The sequence below is a fragment of the Astyanax mexicanus genome, chromosome 23, assembly GCF_023375975.1.
Source record: "Astyanax mexicanus isolate ESR-SI-001 chromosome 23, AstMex3_surface, whole genome shotgun sequence".
In the NCBI taxonomy this organism is placed as follows: domain Eukaryota; kingdom Metazoa; phylum Chordata; class Actinopteri; order Characiformes; family Acestrorhamphidae; genus Astyanax; species Astyanax mexicanus.
In genome coordinates this window covers 22,836,447-22,855,138 of record NC_064430.1, presented here as the reverse complement: position 1 = coordinate 22,855,138, position 18,692 = coordinate 22,836,447, and the positions used below count along the sequence as shown (strand labels likewise).

Sequence of the window (18,692 nt, the reverse complement as noted above, 5' to 3'; positions counted from 1 at the left end):
TCATGAGTTAGAAAGTCCCGGTCCTGCGAGGAGGAGGAGGAGGAGTCCTGATCAACAGGAGGTGGAAATTAAGAGTGTAAGTTTTATTTTACAAGGTTTCCAGGCACTGGAAAGTCTGTGGTCCTGCATGGTACTGGTATTAAAAATACATACTGGAAATGATTCCGTAGAATACAGAAAACTGACTACTCCTTCACTTATTCACTCCTTCACTCCTTCACCCTACACTTCTTCACTTCTTCTTTCACTTTCATGTTAAAAGTCCTTCACTTTCTATAAAAACATCCTAAATTCATCTTTTTTACGTTTCTACAGATATTTGGATATCGGTTAGCATGTTAGCCTGCACTTAGCTAATACCTTATTTTATAAAACATAGTTTTTTGCTGCTAAAGCATAACAATGTTTTCATTGCCTTTAGTAATTTGAAATTAGGAGGTTAGCATTTGGTTATGCTAGACCATTTTTTACATTTTAAAACAGGTAGTCATTTAGACCATTTTTAAATTTTTTTCTTACATTTTAAATCTCTTATTATTTACCTCATTAGCTTACCTTTATTATTTTGCAACAAATTATTTACATTAACTTGCAATTAGCATGTGAGTTTGAAGTTAGGACGTTAGTACATGATTAGCATGTTAGCATGCTGTTAGCTTTTGATTATGTTAGCGCGTTTAGACCATTTCCTAAATTTTAAAATAACTAGTTTTGCTGCTAAATCCCTAATTGTTTACCTCATTAGCTTACCTTTATTATTTAACTATTATTTACGCAATTTGTTTAAATCATAGACTGTATATAGCTGGACAGAGCATCGTCTCTTAAAAGTGAAGCCACCACAGGTCGGGCGCCCCCTGCTGTTCGGCTGCAGAAAGCTGTGTAACTCCACCCATTCCCATAGGTTTCAATGGCAAAACAGACAACATTCAATCACGTTTTTTTCTAATATACTGTAATTCTACCTCCATTATTTAAATGCAGCAGCTAGTGTAACCTCTGCTTATATTGTAAAATTTTTATATTCCCACAGAATTCATTTTTTAAAACATTATTCAGCTCTATTCAAAAAAGGTGTGGTTATTGTAAAAGGGCTGCTTATGGGCGGGACCAATAACAGACCGTCAGCTCCGCTCCGCCCCGCTCTGCAGTCTGTGACCGCGAGGCAGCCCTCGGGGGCGGGGTTATTTAAATGAGTAGGCTGTTCTCCACAGTCTTTCTCCCTCCTCTGGTCTCTACTGCGCAGAATCAGGTGGCAGGATCGCCAGCATGGCGGAAGATTTTGGCTTCATTTTCATTGAATGAATGGGAACGGAGACACGGCGTCCATCTTTTTTACAGTCTCTGGTTTAAATGTATTACTTTACTTCACTTTACTTACACTGACTTAAAATTAGCATGTCAATTTAAAAGTAAAGAGGATAGTTTGTGTTTGGCATGTATAATGTCTTACATTATAAAACCTGATTACGCTACTAAGTTAAAACGTTAATGTGATTTATAGCACAATCAATCAGATAATTAATAAAGATGAATATTAATGTAAAGATGTTGGCTTATAAAACAAACATAAGTATTTATTCAATCTAAAATGTTGTTTAGTTAGCTTAGCGTCACATCCTTTATGTGCTATGAGTTACTTTCTTGAGGTTTACAACTCTACCTCTCCAACTACATCTCTACCTCATTCATCCCTTCTCCATGTTTCACAGACATTCAATATTTGATATTTGATATTTGAAATGGTTTATTTCTAATATTATTTTTTTTTAGCATCGCTGCATTTCAGCCTTTGCCCTCAGTCCAGTCTGCATGAACAGAACGCATGCTGAAAGATCATCAGTCACTTCATTCTTCAGTTCCAGCAGAGAAAGGCAGAGCTCTGGAGTTCTCCCTCCTTTCCTGTCTTCCTCTGTCCCTCAGACTCGGGACGCCGCTGTGGTTCTCAACACAGAGCTCGCTGATTATGAGACCGAGCGCTAATTCAGAAAAAATGCCAAATGCTAAAAAAAGCAAGTAAAAAGAGAGATAAAGAGGAGGAAGCGGGTTATAAACTTGACAGGCATTCAAGAAGCCGTTCCATCTGGAGTCGATGGAGGGAATCTGAACGCCAGTCACTCATGTGAAGATTAGAGCTCAGATTAGGCCCTAAAAAAACTCCGGCCCGAGCCCGACCCGAAACATAACCTCTCATTATGAGCCCGAGCCCGATTTAAACCCCATATTATTATAGTAAGAAGAGCAATAAAACTGCGCTTTTAAAAAACGTTTTCAGGCTGTTTGAATGAGTGAAATCTTTTCTATTTGTTCTAATTATGTTATATATGTTATATTATGCAATAATACACACAAAAGAAGAGCTATAACCTGCAAAATTGGCCAATATTATATGTCACTGCAAGATTTTGAGTTAAAGAGGAGGGGAAAATAGGATCTGTTTGGTTATAAAAACTCTGCCAGTTAAAATAGTTACATTGCTGCTCTGTTTGTAGCTGCTCTGTTTGGCTTGTAAGCGCTGCATCGTTGATAGGTTACCTGTATGTGGCAGAGTAATACAACATGGAGAGCTTCGGTTACAGAGCATTACCGGCTGATAACGGCACTCATTGAATGCCTCTCAGCCAATCACAATGCAGGTCGGAACTAACCGTCACAGACCGTTTTCTTGAGTTGATGTTGGGCTCGGGCTCAGGCAGAGAATCTAAAGTTAAATACAGCTCTGGAAAAAATAAGAGAGCACTTAAAAATGATGAGTTTCTCTGCAATATAATCAAGAGGAAGATGGATGATCACAAGCCATCAAACCAAACTGAACTGCTTGAATTTCTGCACCAGGAGTAAAGCAGCATAAAGTTATCCAAAAGCAGTGTGTAAGACTGGTGGAGGAGAACATGATGCCAAGATGCATGAAAAAACCAACCAGGGTTATTCCACCATATATTAATTTCTAAACTCTTAAAACTTTATGAATGTGAACTTGTATTCTTTGCATTATTTGCATAATTTTCTGCAAATAAATGCTCTAAATGACAATATTTTTATTTGGAATTTGGGAGAAATGTTAGTTTATAATAGTCAGAAACTGATTCAGAAACTGAAGTGCTCTCTTTATTTTTCTCCAGAGCTGTATTACAGTATTTGCCGCCTGTTTTAAATTGGAATTGAAGCGTTTTTATAGCCGTGGTCTCAATAGTCAACGTTGCTCTGCTGCCTTTTCTCTCGACACAGACTCAGACAGCCATGCTAGAAATGTCTCCTCTGTGGCGGGCGGGAATTCTCCTGCCCTCCCCTTTCTCCTGTCCTCCACCCGAGCCCCTCGTGATACCACAACAACCACCTCCACCACCACTACTACTGCCACCACAACCACCACCACCACCACAACTACTTCCTCCACCACCACCTCCGCTCAGTCCCCCTCAGACGGCGACCTGAAGCGCGGCCTCTCCCAGACCAAGGCAGCTAATGCCACTCACAAGCCTCATAGTTCACCTGGTAATTCCATCGTTTCTGGTTTTTTAAGCTTTAATTTTTTTTTGTTGGTTTTTCCCATTTTTGTTGGTTTGTTTCTAAAATGAATGACTAAATTACAGGGTTTTTAACAGCCGCAGAATATCGAGGTCTGCAGTGTTCGGTAAAAGTTTCCTCTTTTGCCACCAGAGGAAGGAAACCCTAATCTGTTTGGGCACCTAAGCGATTTAGCAGCTCACTTTTAGACCAAATCTGGATCCTCCAAAAACCCCAAATCCTGCAAATTACCCTTGAGGCTTTATGGTATTTCCCATCGCTGATCGTCCATCTGCTGTTGTTTTGGGTGAAAAGGAGACATTCGCCGTAAAAGCGAGGGAGACGGAGTGAAAATAAAAACCTCGCTTCTTCTTCGCCGGACGCCTTAATCCAACCCAAACAGTCGGCGTCCGTCCTAGCCTGGGCCCGACGCGTCTACAGAAAGAGCCGTCTCCAGCCCGAGTCAGATAGACGGCCAGTAATAACAATGGGAGCAGAGCTGACATCACTGCTACTGTTATGTTCCTGCAGTCTTGCTGATTCTGATCTTTTCCCAGGAAAAATATTTAATATTCACTATTGCTGATCTTTCCTCAGGGTCAGACTTGATCTTTACTCTTGATCTTTACTCTTGCCTCCACAGGAACTGCACAAGATGCACCTTATTGCACCTGCACCACTTATAACACACTTATAACACAGCATACACTGAAGACCAGCAGTGAACAGTTTCAGAGTACATCTATTTTAGTGATGTCTCTTTTAAAGTGCTTATTTTGGAAAATAAACAAAAGCAAACCAATCAAATCACAAGAGAACCAATAAGTTAGTAATGGTGATGAATCAACGTAAACATCATAGCGTAAGAGTATACTAACAATATAATAATAGTCTTAAACTAGGTATTAGTGATGCATCAAATACAAGTTTTGTGAACAAAAAGAGACAGTTTTTTCACCTTTTTTTTACCATTGAATACTTTGAATACTTTGTAGAAAATCATGGAGAGAATGCACAATGCTCTCAAAAGTAAAGCTCCTAAAGGTCTAGTGCCTCTGCTGGCTGGTTGCAATATGACATGCACTGTAGCTCTGCTTGTCCACATAATAGTTTTATGGTTTTTTTTATATTTAAACATACCGTTTTTTTAGACCAAAAAAATGTTCAAATATGATTTAAAGCATACTTTTCAGCAGTAATCAGCAGTGAAACTGGATCGTAGTAACTTCAGCTCCTCTCAAACTCTTAAAGAATTCGCTATGCTACACTCTTTTAATATGATGGACATTTAAACTACATATTAAACACTTAAAACATGATTGTAAAACATCCCAGCAAAGCAAAGTACAGTGCTTCTACTACATATAAAAATGCACTGGTGGCCCACGCAATTGCAAAAACCCTTGAGAGGGCTTTTATTTTGAAACAAGGAATGCATTGCTAGTTGTGATTGTAGAGGTTAAATCAAGATTTAACCTCTATTGCTGCACGCCATTGCTATGAAACAGTCTATGATTCAGTCTTGACTGGGCTGGAATGCGATGCTTACGTACTGTTTTTCTGAGCTGGATTACTCATAGTTAGTTTATGACAGACTGAAGTTTGTGGCTATAAGAACTTTTATAATTTACCAATTATTTGTTGTATACCTATACTTGATGACTTAAAATAAATGATAAACAGTTGTTCTTCACCTACTAGAAGCAAAATCTACAAACAAAAAAAGCTCCACATCTCATATATAGCGTAATTAAGCACTATATTTGGCGTATTTGGTGTAATTTTACACAAACGCTCTCATGTTTTTGCTCTCAGATTTAAGATTTAAGTTATTAGCTGCTCAGATCAGACATGATTCTCCCTCCCACCGTTCACACACACTCTAACCACTGATGCTATTGTCTTTCTTTGTCCAGGCAAAACGTTTGTGAGACACCCAAGCTTGTCTGTTCCACCCAAATCCTTCGATTCAGTTGTAGCAGCGATTGGCAGAAACCAGACGTCCGCCGGCCGAAACCCTTTCTCTCCCTTCTTTAACGGCATGCGGTCCCCTTCTTTCCCCAGGGCCAACGACTCGTCCAGCCGATACGGGGGTAAAAGAACCTCTCTACCCCCCTTTTTACAGCCAATTACCTCCTCCCTCTCTTCCTCCCTCCTTCCTCTACATCACTGTTTCTTATTACAGATTGAATTTTTGTTTGGGACCAGAGCTTCACCCCCTTTTTCCCTACAGCTGCTTTTTTCCTATCTAAATATTTTAACTTGGAAATTTTAATTGAGTTTGCTATTTATTATTTATCTATTTAGACCAATCACTGTAGGAAAGCATGGAGAGAATGGAGAGTTCACACTATGCTCTCAAAAGTTAAGCTCTTAAAGATCTAGCCCTCTGCTGGCTGGTTGCAGTATGACATGTACTGTCACTCCACCCATTCACCCACTCTATCAGTTGCAAAAATGAAGTGAAAAATGAAATGAAGTGAAAAACTATTGAATTTGAAATAAATTAAAAGAAAAAAAAATGCTTTGCTACTGGTAATACTTTAGGTTGTTATATACATTTAGTAAATGCGATTTAGAATCTATATTCCTATTAAATAGAAGGAAATGTAGCATCCATGCTTCTTTACAGTCAATGAACTAAACTCCAACCCCCTGAAACTGTAAAAGCTCTGGATTAGTTTTAGGTCTTTGAAATATTCAGTTATTATGTTAGTTGTATAATATACGATATTTTGAATTCCATAGTTTTAAACATTAATGTTTAATCTAGGCTACAATTTAACGTAATTATTTAAAAATAATCTAGTTGAAATATTTAAGAATACTCATACATTGATTTCTAGCGATGTGCATTTTGATTTAATTTCATTTGTATAGTTAATTGACTCTCTGTAAAAAAAAATAATAAAACACAGGAGCTCCACTGACTGAGTAAAAGCCTGACAACAGTCAACCATGACCTATCTTAGCTGCAGGTCAGATTCCTCCTTCTGCTGAGAAGCACAGAAGCGCTGCACTGTTAAAATAGCAATCTGCCAAAGTCAGAGCCCACCTGGCTCTTAAAGGTAAAGGCTAGTCACACTCAAGTGATTAGGTTGAAACCCATGATTAAACCCATGATTAAATAATAAAATAGAGAATTAGTACATGCCTTTTTTGCATGTACTTTTCCCGTCATTACGATAGCAAAGACACACCGACACGCCCTAAATCAAGCTGATTGGTGCACAATTGACAGCTCGCCTACTGGATGAAGCTAAATAGGCCCCTTAGACTGTTTGCTAGCAGTAAAAGAGTTTTACTGGTTAAATGTAAAAGTGATTATTTGATAATACCATTTTTTAATACCATTTCTTTTAACAATGGTATGTAATAAACAAACAAACAGTGTTTATCTCAGTATCTCAATTCTTAGCAAATGCACATCCCTAGTGATTTCCCTACGCTATATATGATATATACATATCATATATCTAATCAAACAAGCGAATTAAGCGAATTAATCAACAAGCCCTTCCCGAGGTGAATCAGATGTGCTGAACAAAAAGGTTTTTCAGTGATTTGAGCCTCCTGGGATGGGAAAAACCAAATTTTCCCCTCTGCCACATGTGGTGTGTGTGCAGACCGTCCGTCACGCTCAGCGATTTCCTGACAGTTTTACAGTTAGCTTAAGTGTGTGTGATTTACTCACCGCCCGCCCTGCCCACCATCTGTACAGATCCCTTCCCCTCCTGACAGACAGCTCACCAACCATTAGCTTTAGCCTTTAGCTTTAGCTTTAATGCTATTAATGACCCTTCCCTGTAGGCTAACGCTAACGCTAATACAGCACTGAACACCATCTGTACAGATCCCTTCCCCTCCAGACAGACAGCTCACCAACCGTTAGCTTTAGCCTTTAGCCTTTAGCTTTAATGCTATTAGCGACCCTTCCCTGTAGGCTAACGCTAACGCTAATACAGCACTGCCCACGGAAGCTCTGTGATGTGGCCTTCTTTCTCTTCATAACGTCCCTTCTTTTCCCCTCAACAGTGAACGGAGAGCATCATAAAGGATTCTCTTTTCCCAAACCAGTCATGTGGTCCAGAACCAGAATGGGTAAATTGAAAGCACCGACTCGAACGCTGTGTTTGTCCAGCCACCATCTTAACCTGCATTTCTCCTGTCTGCCACGTAGCCAAATGTCGGTGTCTCTACCATCATCCATTCACCATTTCTGTCCATCCAACCATTCATTCATTCATCCATTCATCCACCAGCCAGCCCTTCTGCTCGCCAGTCTGTCCAGTCTTTTGCGTGTGTCTTTGATTCAATGTTGGTGTTTTGCGAGCTTCTGCAGACGCTACGCTGCTGCGGGCTTATGTTTTTATTTATTATTTGTTTTTATTCGCGCCTACGTTTTTACGTGTTCTCTCTTAAATATAACCATGAGGTTTTTGAGACTTTTGAGGAATTACGAATGCACCCAATACAGCCTTCTTTACATTGTCAACAGCTTTCTAAGAATTGAGTTGTAACAGCGACAAATTGTTGCACCGAATGTTGTACATGTTGGGAACGAACTGGAAGCGTTGATTTGTTCGCATGAGTGTCTGCATGCTGATCATGTTGTGTTTCAGCAGAGCTTCCATGTGGTGTGAGGGCTCCATCATCTCGCTGTTGTTTTTCGTTTTTCGGGATGTTCTGATCCAGTTTCTTTGCCGCAAAGTGCAAAAAAAAAAAAAAAATGAATGGATCCAGGCTGATTTAGTCCCAAAAACTAAACTTGACTACGTGACTAAATTGGCTTGGATCTGTTGGATTGGATCAGGACATTCCTATTCATTGTCTGTATCTGTTTCTCACAAGAATTGTGCATAAAGATCACAAAATTGTGGTTCGTTGAGTTTTAATGTCTTAATTTACTCCTAATTTTTCAATGAGGCAAATGCTGCAGCAACTTAAATTGTTAAAACCAATGCTAGCACTTGATTAGCTATGTAGCGCCACAATTTTGTACAAAGTCTTTAGTACAAAGAACTTACCAAACAACTTGCTTTTGTATGATGTCTTTGATTATGTTTATGATGATGTTATTGATGTCAATAATGATGATGTTAATGTCTGATTGGAAGCCCTATCTGATTGGGATTGGTTTCTCAGGGGGACGTCTGTGAAAATTGAATTCACAGTGATAAAACTCTTGCAATCTTCGGACTGCAATTGAAAAAAATGTAAAAAAAAACAGGAGTATCAGTGAGATTTTAGGCTGTTTTTCTCGGTAACATGACATCACGGAGTTCAGTAGCTCCTCCATTTCCACTCGCTGTTGTGTTTTTTTAACATGGATCTCCGTGGAAACCGTGGCGCGCCCAAAGTGTAACTACAGTGCGCGGCAGTGGACAAATGGCTATTTTAATAAAGGCGAGGAGACGAAACTCAGAGATGTGCGTCCGGACAGGACTAAAATTACCGGAGGAGCACGGAGTTCAGAGAAAAACAATAGATAATTCAGCCTGTAAGGATAAAAAAAAACCCATAAAAGAGAGAAAATTACCCCAAGAGAAAATAATCCCCTCCGCATAGAGCTTAATTGTATATATTAACTCCTGTACATACATGATACATCATAAAATAATAGTGATAATGATAAATGGTGACCACAATGTGAAGTTAGCATCAGTTAGCATCTGCTTGTTAGCGCTTAACAAAACAGTGGAATACTTGAAAGGTGGGAGGAAACTCTATATATTTATATATATATATATTAACCAAACCAAAAAAAATCATCAGGACTAAACGAAACGTAAACAAAATACCAAGCCTTTTCACCATGAAGATCCCAGAGGAATAAGAGTCAGTGGTTTTAATGGCCCTCCTTTTCCTGCAGTGAATAACTCCTTATCTGAGGATTTATCTCCGGAGACTCACCACGACGCCGGACGCTCGCGGGCTCCGGCTGAGGAGCGGTTTTATGGTAAAGGCAGAATCTGTCTGTACTCCACGCTGGCTGCCCTTCTGACTTGCGCCTCCTCCCCTAACCACCCCCCCGACGCCGTTTAGCCGCAGACTGCATGCGACGCTCTCGCTTATCGGACCAATCCAAAACCGTCGGCCACCTCTGCAGCAGCAGGCCCCGGCCGAGTCTTTGGAAAGTACTTCCCCCCACGTGGAAGTACGGCGTCTGCTGGTCTTCAGCTTTGATTTAGAAGCTTTTGCACCTTTTTATTTTGGTTCTGTTTTATTTATGCATAAATATTTTTTTTAGAATTTTAACCACAAGATAAGCAAGAAGCTGCTGTTCTGCTGTGTTATTAAGAAAGCATTTTAGTGTTCTGGTGATAATGCCATTTTTATTCAGTTTTAATGCAGTTTTAACTGGTTTTCCAGGGTAGGGTTCATGAGCTCAATTGGTTTGCTTTTGGCTGCACAAAGAGAATCCAGATTTAGAATGAAAATCTTGCAGGAACAGTGAGACTCTCTTAGCTTTTCTTATTAATCAGGGTCGATTGTGTCCCAGTTGTTCATTAATTTAAAGAACAGTGTTCTTTTATCAGCTTTTCTTGTTTCTGCCTGATCCCACTGTTTCTAAATGGCTTATGGTTCCACATGGCTATCAGGTCTGTCAAAATCAAGGAGTAAAGAATACACACATAATGAAATTATAGTGTTATAACTGACTCCACTGTTGGACTCAGTGGTCTGGACGTCTCGGGGCTTCCACATTCTTTTGGTATAATTTGTCCTGCTCCCACCAAAAACAGCAACATTTGTCCCTTCCAATGTCCACAATGTAGACATTTTGTTAATGTATAAAACATTAATTGACTGTCTATAGACTCTTCTATTTCTGTAGCACAATAATGCACAGTTCATGTGCTGTTCAAGAGATTGTTTGCTTGGCAAATATGTTAAGTATGCATGGTCATATTTGCAGGCAGTGATGCCGTCTCGTCAAACAGTAGCTAACAGCGCTAGAAACAGCAAATCCACCAAGGTAGAATTCTACTTTTTACTCTCTGGGCCTGAACTACCCACCTCTGTATGTAAGTTACTATAGGTTTAAATAGGATCTCCGGTGGATTTGGTGTTTTACAGAGACTCTAAGACTAGGTCAGGGGCTAGTTTTATACATGTTGTAAAGTAACATTTGACATTGCAAAGAGTTTTATTAGTGTAAAAATGTCTTCGTTTCAAAATGTATGAGCAAGAGCCGAAATCTATTCCCCACTCCTCCACCGGACTAAAGCAATGTTATACCGGATCACCGGAGCACTTTTTTCACAATCAACTAGACATTTTAAGATGAATGAAAAAACGATGGAATGAGACCTTTAAAACTTAACTCATGCACTCATTGGATTAGTTAACAGGCTCCTTCTGAAATATTGTGAAGGAACCCAACAAGAATTCAGACTTTTAGCCTTCTTTCTTTATTTATTTTGATTTTGTGGGCAGATGTCCAATAGTCCGAATCCAGATTAAACTCTTACAAACACTGTTTGTAAGATTTAAATTGCAAAACAGAACTAATCATTCAGTTTAGTTCTAAACATACTAAAAACTTGTTCTGAGAACATTTCTCTGTTCTTTATAAGCTGTAGGAGCTGAGGGTTGACTGAGGGCATTTTGGACAAAGCTTTGTGAATTACGAATTAAGATCTTAAGACACAAAGCTTCATACTGTATATTGATTTAAACCAAAACTGTTTTAGTCTACAAAGGCTTGGCTTGGTTCCTTCAACTGTTAAACATTTGTCTCAGGCAAACATTAAGCTAATTGGCAACATGTGGGATTTGTGGAGTAGATGTTTGAGAAATGTGAACTAAACCCAGTGACCACTTCGTTTTTTTCCACTCTGTTTTGTTGTTGTAGTTGTTTTCGGAAACCTGATGTTTGGGTTTTCATTTAGGCAGAGAGGGTGGACGAGTTCTGTCGACCTTGAGAGGAAAGTTGTTCTCGAGTTTTTGATTTTTTCTCGGGGCTGAGTCAGAGATTTACCTCATGTTTTGTTGGGAAACAGCTGTTTTCACTTCTGTTGCACCCGATTCCTGTACAGTTTCCACTGAAACCACAGTGACCCCAATCAGGGAACGCTTACAGCTGGCTGCCTGCCTTCAAACTACAACGAGGACGACAACAACAACATCAACAACAATAGAAGACTAAATAAAAAAGACAAAAAGAATGGTGGCGAAAGTCGAAAAAGCTTTGGGATGATTAGTGGATCTTAAAAACTTAGAGTTTGGTTCTTTATAGATCTCAAATTCCAGAAGTGGTGCAAGTTTTCCACTGTTTCTTCGCTGAGATTGAGATTGAGACTGAAATTGAGATTGAGATTGAGACTGAAATTGAGATTGAGACTGAGATGATCACACAAATATCATTAGATGTTTAAAAGTTCTAAAGGCTACGTTCACATTACTACAAGCCACGTTCACATTGCTCAATCAAATCTGTTTTTTGCTCAGATCAGATTTTGATCAGATCTTGATTCTTGGTTCACATTCACTGTAAATGTAAGTGATCTGTATCTGTGTGTAATCTGTGTGAACAAATCTGTTCCTAAAACGTCTCACATGCTGCACATTGATTACTGTATAAACATATAAACCATCTTCACCAACAACAACAAAAACCCTCATATTAGAGAGACGAGAGACTCATAGCCTTTTAAAGGTTTATAAATGGATGAGTTAACAGCTCATATGTGGAGCATCTTTTGCTGGAGTGGAGAGTAAACAGCTGCTCTGAAGTTCATGCTCAGGTCCAAGAGGAGAAAAAAGCTTTTGCTGTTTTTGCAGCTATAGCTGCACCAAGAGATGCAGTGTGGGTACTAGAGAAGAGAAGCACGTAGCGTTTGTAATGCTAATCCCAAATCTACATAAAAGAGGGCAAAAAGACGCATGAATTCTTTCGAAATTGAAATTTGACCGTTTACATTCATGTTGCCCATTTAGCACCACATATGAAAGTGACACGAATCTGATTTCGAAAAATATAAATCGAAAAAAAATCTGATTTGAACCACTTCAGCCTGGTAATGTGAACGCAGCCGTAGACGTTGATTAGATCTAGGCTTTACTGTAGACACACTGAAGCGCTTAGTGCTGCTGTGTTGCATGGAAGGCACATTGCTTGGGCTTCCCATGCTGCCTCTCAACTCTTAACTCATTCCAACCCGTTAACTTCTCCTCTGTTCTGGTTTACAGGCTCTCCGGCCCGACCCCCTTTCTCCCCTAATAAGAAGATCAATGTGGTGGGAAAACCAACTGTTCTCGGTGAGTTCTGATGTCACTGAACATTTCCATGAGTTTGTTGTGTTGCTAAAGCCAAGAGTCATGATTCAGACCAGAGACTGTAAAAAAAGATGGACGCCGTGTTGCCGTGCCCATTCATTCAATGAAAATGAAGCCAAAATCTTCCTCTATGTTGCCGATCCTGATACCCGAGTCTGTAGAGCGCAGTAGACACCAGAGGAGGGAGAAAGACTGTGGAGAGACAGCCTACTCATTTAAATAACCCCGCCCCTGAGGGCTGCCTCGAGGTCACAGGCTGCAGAGCGGAGCTGACGGTCTGTTATTGGTCCCGCCCATTACCAGCCCTTTTACAATAACCACACCTTTTTTGAATAGAGCTGAATAACGTTTTAAAAAACGAATTCTGTGGGGATATAAAAATGTAACAATATAAGCAGAGGTTACACTAGCTGCTGCATTTAAATAATGGAGGTAGAATTACAGTATATTGGAAACAAACGGGATTGAAAGTTTTCTGTTTTGCCATTGAAACCTATGGGAATGTATGGGGTAACACAGCTTTCTGAAACCGAACAGCAGGGGGCGCCCAACCTGTGGTGGCTTCACTTTTGAGAGACGATGCTCAGTCCAGCTATACACAGTCTATGATTCAGACCAATCGGAGCTTATCAAATATATATGTTTTTAACCCAACGTGTAACCTCAAACTTTGCGTATAGTAAAATACATAGTGCGTTTCTGTAGTAAAAGGAGAAATAGTTTTGTTTACACTTTACTTTGATGGTCCATCATTCATTGTCGATGCCTCATAGATGTTTAACTAAAGTTCCACTAAAAGCTTGTACATTAAAAGCAATTGAACTCGTAGTTGAAAATAGATTATTCTCTTTTGAACGTAACATTATACTAAGGGTGGGCGATATCGCCCCCCTAAAATTATATAACGATATTTTATGGTATTTTCGCGATTTTGACAATACTCTTGGCGATATCACAAAACACTGAATAAAAATAAAATGTATGTCAAGAATATACTGCTGCAACAAAAATGAAAATAAAATTGTATTATTGTGTACAATATGATAAGTCAATGATCCAGAATTATTAGTCATGATACTAATAATAATAATGCACTCCAAATATCTCCATATGTGCAGGATTAAAGTAAAATAAATGAAACTGTACAGATATAATCTCTAGTAGTCTCTAGTAAATATATAATGGGAAATTACGAGAACAGTGATTTTTTTTTTTTCAACTCTTTTGATAAAAACAGTAAAAAAGTAGAACCCTGGTGTGATTATTAGGGGTGGCTGATATGGCACCATATTTCAGGGTATAGTATTGTTCACAATATTCAAAAAGTTATATATTATGATATTATAATTGCGTTCAATACAATATGGCACACCCTTACATTATACCCAACCCTAAACCTATACCTCAACTCTAAAAGCTCTTAGGTTTAAGGTTAGATTTGAGTTCTAGGCTAATAGTAGGGTTAGGGCTTGGTTTTAAAATTAAAGTATAAAGGTTAAGGTAAAGATTACTGTTAGTACACACCCTTAAATATGTTTATATTTTTAAAGGAAGCAGTCTATGGAAACACAACATGTTTAACACAGTGAGATTAGCAATTGCGCTAGTTTACTGTAGACTGGGGTTGGACAGGGGTGGGGGTTTATGTGGAAACGCTGAGCTGATGCTGAGCTGAGTTTCCCTGCACTTTTCTGTAATGTTTGAAAGCAGTGTTGCTAAAACAGCGTCTGATTCCCCAACAGACAAGACGATTGACCTGAGGCAAGCCACGGTCGTGAAGCCCAAAGCTCCTCCTGCGCCGGTTAAGCCGACCAAACCCAGAACGACGCCTTCCCCTCTGAACGGTAAAAGACGTGGGAGGATCAGTGGAAAAAGCTACAGCTCAGATACCGCTGTGTTTATGTTCTTTAGGATCAGGATTAAAACACTGGGATTAATGATATGAATAACAGTGGAGACTCTTACGGGGATCTGGGTGATGAAAGCTATTGTTCATTTGTGAAAGGAAACCCTCCCATAATCCTTCTAATAGCTCCTATTATCTTATAATATCTTCTAATATCTTTTAATATCTGATAATTTGTGTGTTTTTGTGGTTTCGCAGCAACGCGGTTTGAAACGTGGGAGAACTCTTCAGCGTTCAGCTCTGTTCCAGCTTCCAAAATTGATGCCATGGGAAAAGAGCGCTTCATTGGTAAGAACGACTTTTGAGAAATGTGAAAAAGTTGCTCTTTAAAAGCTGTTTTCCCCTACAGATTTGTTTATTTTTTTCTGTTTTATTGTACTTTATCGTATTTTTCAGATCAGACCAATATAACCTAAGCAAACATTTAAAAAAGCAGTTTTTAAATAATAATTTAATTTAGAAAATTCATGGGTTCTTTTGTGACCTCATGGATGAGTTGTTCATGCCCTTTTGGAGTAATTTTGTTCGGTCAGTAGGCCGGTCACTCCTGGAAAGATTCACCAGTGTTCCATGTTTTCTATATTACTGAATAATAGTGAATCACTGTGGTTCTCTGGAGTCTCAAAGCTTTAGAAATGACTTTGTTTTTTCTCATCTGTTGTAGAATTTCTTCAGATCAGGGTATAATAATGTGCTGCTTTTTGAGATATGTTATCTATATAAGTGATTTTTTGATCCTACAGGTCGTTTATACCCTTAATAAACGAAATCATCATTAAATTACTGTTTTTTATATTTACTCAGATTATATTTGTCTGATATTAAAGTTTGTTTAAAAATCTGAGAAAATGTATGTATGATTAAAAAGCAAAAATAAAAGAAATCTAAGAATCTATTTAGATATGAAACTGGGGATGTATTTCTCACCATAACCTCAGTCACTGTTTATATTTAATATATCTTCACTTTGAGGCAGATCTTAATGAGTATAAATGTTTCCACAGCTCCTCATGTGGTTTATAAGACGGATAAGAAGCCAGACGAGCCGTGCTCCATCACAACGTCTCTCAGCTACTTCCCTGAAGACGAGGCTGTGGAGACCAACATCACCAGTCCCCCTCGCACGGCTCCGTCCAACCTCACAGTGGTGACCGTGGAAGGATGTCCCTCCTTCATCATCCTCGACTGGGAGAAGCCTGATAACGAGACCACAGGTAACACTGGAGAAGTGGTGTTTAAAAGTTTTTATTGGAAAATATTATAACACTCAACTTCAGATAGGATTTTATAGGACATATGATGCCAGAATATACTGTAAAGCCCTATCCGGACATGATTTTTTTTCTCAGGGGGACGTCTCAGTGAAAAAAACAGGAGGATCAGTGAGTTTTTAGGCTTTTTTCTTGTGTGGTTCAGTAGCTCCTCCATTTCCACTTGCTGTTGTGTTTTTTACGTGGATCTCCGCATAACGAAGACATCTGAGAAAAACACGTACATGATCGTCCTGGACGGGAATAAAATCACACAGGGTATGAACCCCCATAAAAGAGAAAATTACCCCAGAACCCCCTGAGAAACTAATCCCATCCAAATAGAGCTCAAGCCTTTCTTTCATACAGTACAGTTACATTTGCCAGATAAGTAATGTTTTCTTATGACAGAAACAAAACTGCATAGTAAGAGAACAAATGTTTAGAACCTGTTTTTCTGCTTTTCTCCTCTGTTTCTGTGATAGAATATGAGGTCATCTCCACAACAAAAGGACCCGATGGTGAAAAAGTGTCGATCCTGACCACCAACCAAACACACACTGCAGTGGAGAACCTCAAACCAGAGAGCAGGTACAGAAAAAAAATCACATATTAAAGATAACTAAACCTCTTGATTTTAGCTGACTCCTAAATATGGGTTTAGGGATGAAGCAGGGAGGGGAACTGGGTGATGTATGGGTTTAGGGATGAAGCAGGGAGGGGAACTGGGTGATGTATGGGTTTAGGGATGAAGCAGGGAGGGGAACTGGGTCATGTATGGGTTTAGGGATGAAGCAGGGAGGGGAACTGGGTGATGTATGGGTTTAGGGATGGAGCAGGGAGGGGCACTGGGTGATGTATGGGTTTAGGGATGAAGCAGGAAGGGGCAGTGGGTCATGTATGGGTTTAGGGATGGAGCAGGGAGGGGAACCGGGTGATGTTTGGGTTTAGGGATGAAGCAGAGAGGGGCAGTGGGTCATGTATGGGTTTAGGGATGAAGCAGGGAGGGGCACTGGGTGATGTATGGGTTTACGGATGAAGCAGGGAGGGGAACCGGGTGATGTTTGGGTTTAGGGATGAAGCAGAGAGGGGCATTGGGTCATGTATGGGTTTAGGGATGGAGCAGGGAGGGGAACTGGGTGATGTATGGGTTTAGGGATGAAGCAGGGAGGGGCATTGGGTGATGAATGGGTTTAGGAATAGAGTCAGGAACAGTTGGAGAATTCTATTCAGCAAACATTTCTTTTCCTCTTCTGGAAAGGGTGTCCTTTGGGACACTTTCTAAAATGGACTATCAAAATTTCATCAATCAATAAAAAGAATAAAAAGGGGCACTCTAACAGGCACTCAATCACTTTGTCTCTTTTGTGCCACTTTAGAAGGAACTTTAGTGATACACCCATTTCCCCATGTTCTCAGTACCCTCGATATTGAAGCCAGAGGGCTTTAGGACCTACAGGAGCTCAGAGTTTCTGGGAGGCGGCGGGCCGTATGTCAGAGAGCTCCACGCTCACTAGCTTTTTAATGAGGCTGAAATGAGCCTGTGATCTGTGATCTGGCCCCTGTTCACAGTTATAAAGCAGCTCTCCATATGAACTGTGAGCCGGCACACGTGGGCCCTCCTCACGTCAGAACTTCACACACGTGGAGGATCCATTAAAGAGGCCTCTGAGCCCAGAGTCTCCAGAATGTGTCTATAGAGAGTTTCAGCGCTGAGCAGAAACGCTGGACTCATTTTAAATGAAGCTGAAGTGAAGTGAGGTGCTGAGTAACGTCACGGATACGGCCAGTTTAATCAGACTGGACTGAGTGGATTTCCAGCAGGGTGGGATGTAGTGTTCAGCGGCTATTTTTTACCGATCTTTAGGCAAACCGTGAAGCTTGATTTAGTGCATGTCGGTGTGTCTTTGCTATCGTAACCACGAGAAAAGTACAGCTTGTGAGTATCAAAGCAAGCAAACCATGTACTAAATCTCTCAATTAATTATGGGTGTGTTTAATTTTGGGCGTAAAGTGAAATGAACCAATCAGAATGTCACTTGCTCATCTTTCCCTTTGGCAGATTGCTATTTTAATGGCGCAGTGCTTCTGCGCTTCTCAGCAGAGGAAACTGAGCTGCTGGGTCACACTGTGAAGGCAATGTTATTGTATTTAGTATTCTGTTTATTGTTGAGTTTGTTGTAAAAGTTGGGTTTGAGTAGCGAGTGTTTTAAATAGCTAAATATGTAGCAAGTGTCTTCATTCCCTTTAGAAAATTATAATAAAACAATGTGAAGGTTGTAAAGACAATGATATCAAAAACATTGGTTCCAAATTCCTACTAAAAATATCATCATTTAGAGCATTTATCTGCATAAAATGAGAAATGTTCAGAATAATAAAAAAAGAAAACAAGTTCCTATTCATTTAGAAACAACAATACTAAAGTTTTAAGAGTTCAAAAATTTGGTGAAATAACCTTTTCACAGCTTTAATGCGTCTTGGCATCATGTTCTCCTCCACCAGTCTTACACACTGCTTTTGGATAACTTTATTGCCTTAACTCCTGGTGCAAAAATCCAAGCAGTTCTGTTTTGTTTGATGGCGTGAGCTCACCTATCTTTTTGAAGGGTTTCAGGTCTGGAGATTGGGTTGGATGGTTGATTTGGGTTTTGATCTGGTGTTCCTTCATCCACATATAGAGAGACTCGAAATTAACCAGATCAAATACTGTAACTACAATGTCATAAAGAACCATGAACCTTGTT

At 39.6% G+C, this 18,692-nt stretch overlaps 2 protein-coding genes across 18 annotated transcripts in view; one reads left to right on the top strand and one right to left on the bottom strand.

Moving 5' to 3' along the window:
- adgrg7.1 (adhesion G protein-coupled receptor G7, tandem duplicate 1) overlaps positions 1-18,692 on the bottom strand; it is a 308,074-nt gene that overhangs the window by 193,297 nt on the left and 96,085 nt on the right. The window lies entirely within an intron of this gene.
- abi3bpb (ABI family, member 3 (NESH) binding protein b) overlaps positions 1-18,692 on the top strand; it is a 48,997-nt gene that overhangs the window by 21,466 nt on the left and 8,839 nt on the right. For 2 of the 16 annotated variants that reach the window (XM_049471268.1, XM_049471269.1), the window contains 9 exons: positions 3,229-3,495; positions 5,424-5,600; positions 7,543-7,608; positions 9,380-9,466; positions 12,703-12,771; positions 14,532-14,633; positions 14,894-14,983; positions 15,700-15,909; positions 16,431-16,536. In XM_049471268.1, the coding sequence (XP_049327225.1) occupies positions 3,229-3,495; positions 5,424-5,600; positions 7,543-7,608; positions 9,380-9,466; positions 12,703-12,771; positions 14,532-14,633; positions 14,894-14,983; positions 15,700-15,909; positions 16,431-16,536 (1,174 nt within the window). The remainder of the gene's footprint in view (positions 1-3,228; positions 3,496-5,423; positions 5,601-7,542; positions 7,609-9,379; positions 9,467-12,702; positions 12,772-14,531; positions 14,634-14,893; positions 14,984-15,699; positions 15,910-16,430; positions 16,537-18,692) is intronic. The other 14 variants (XM_049471274.1, XM_049471276.1, XM_049471279.1 and 11 more) reach the window with 10 other exon arrangements.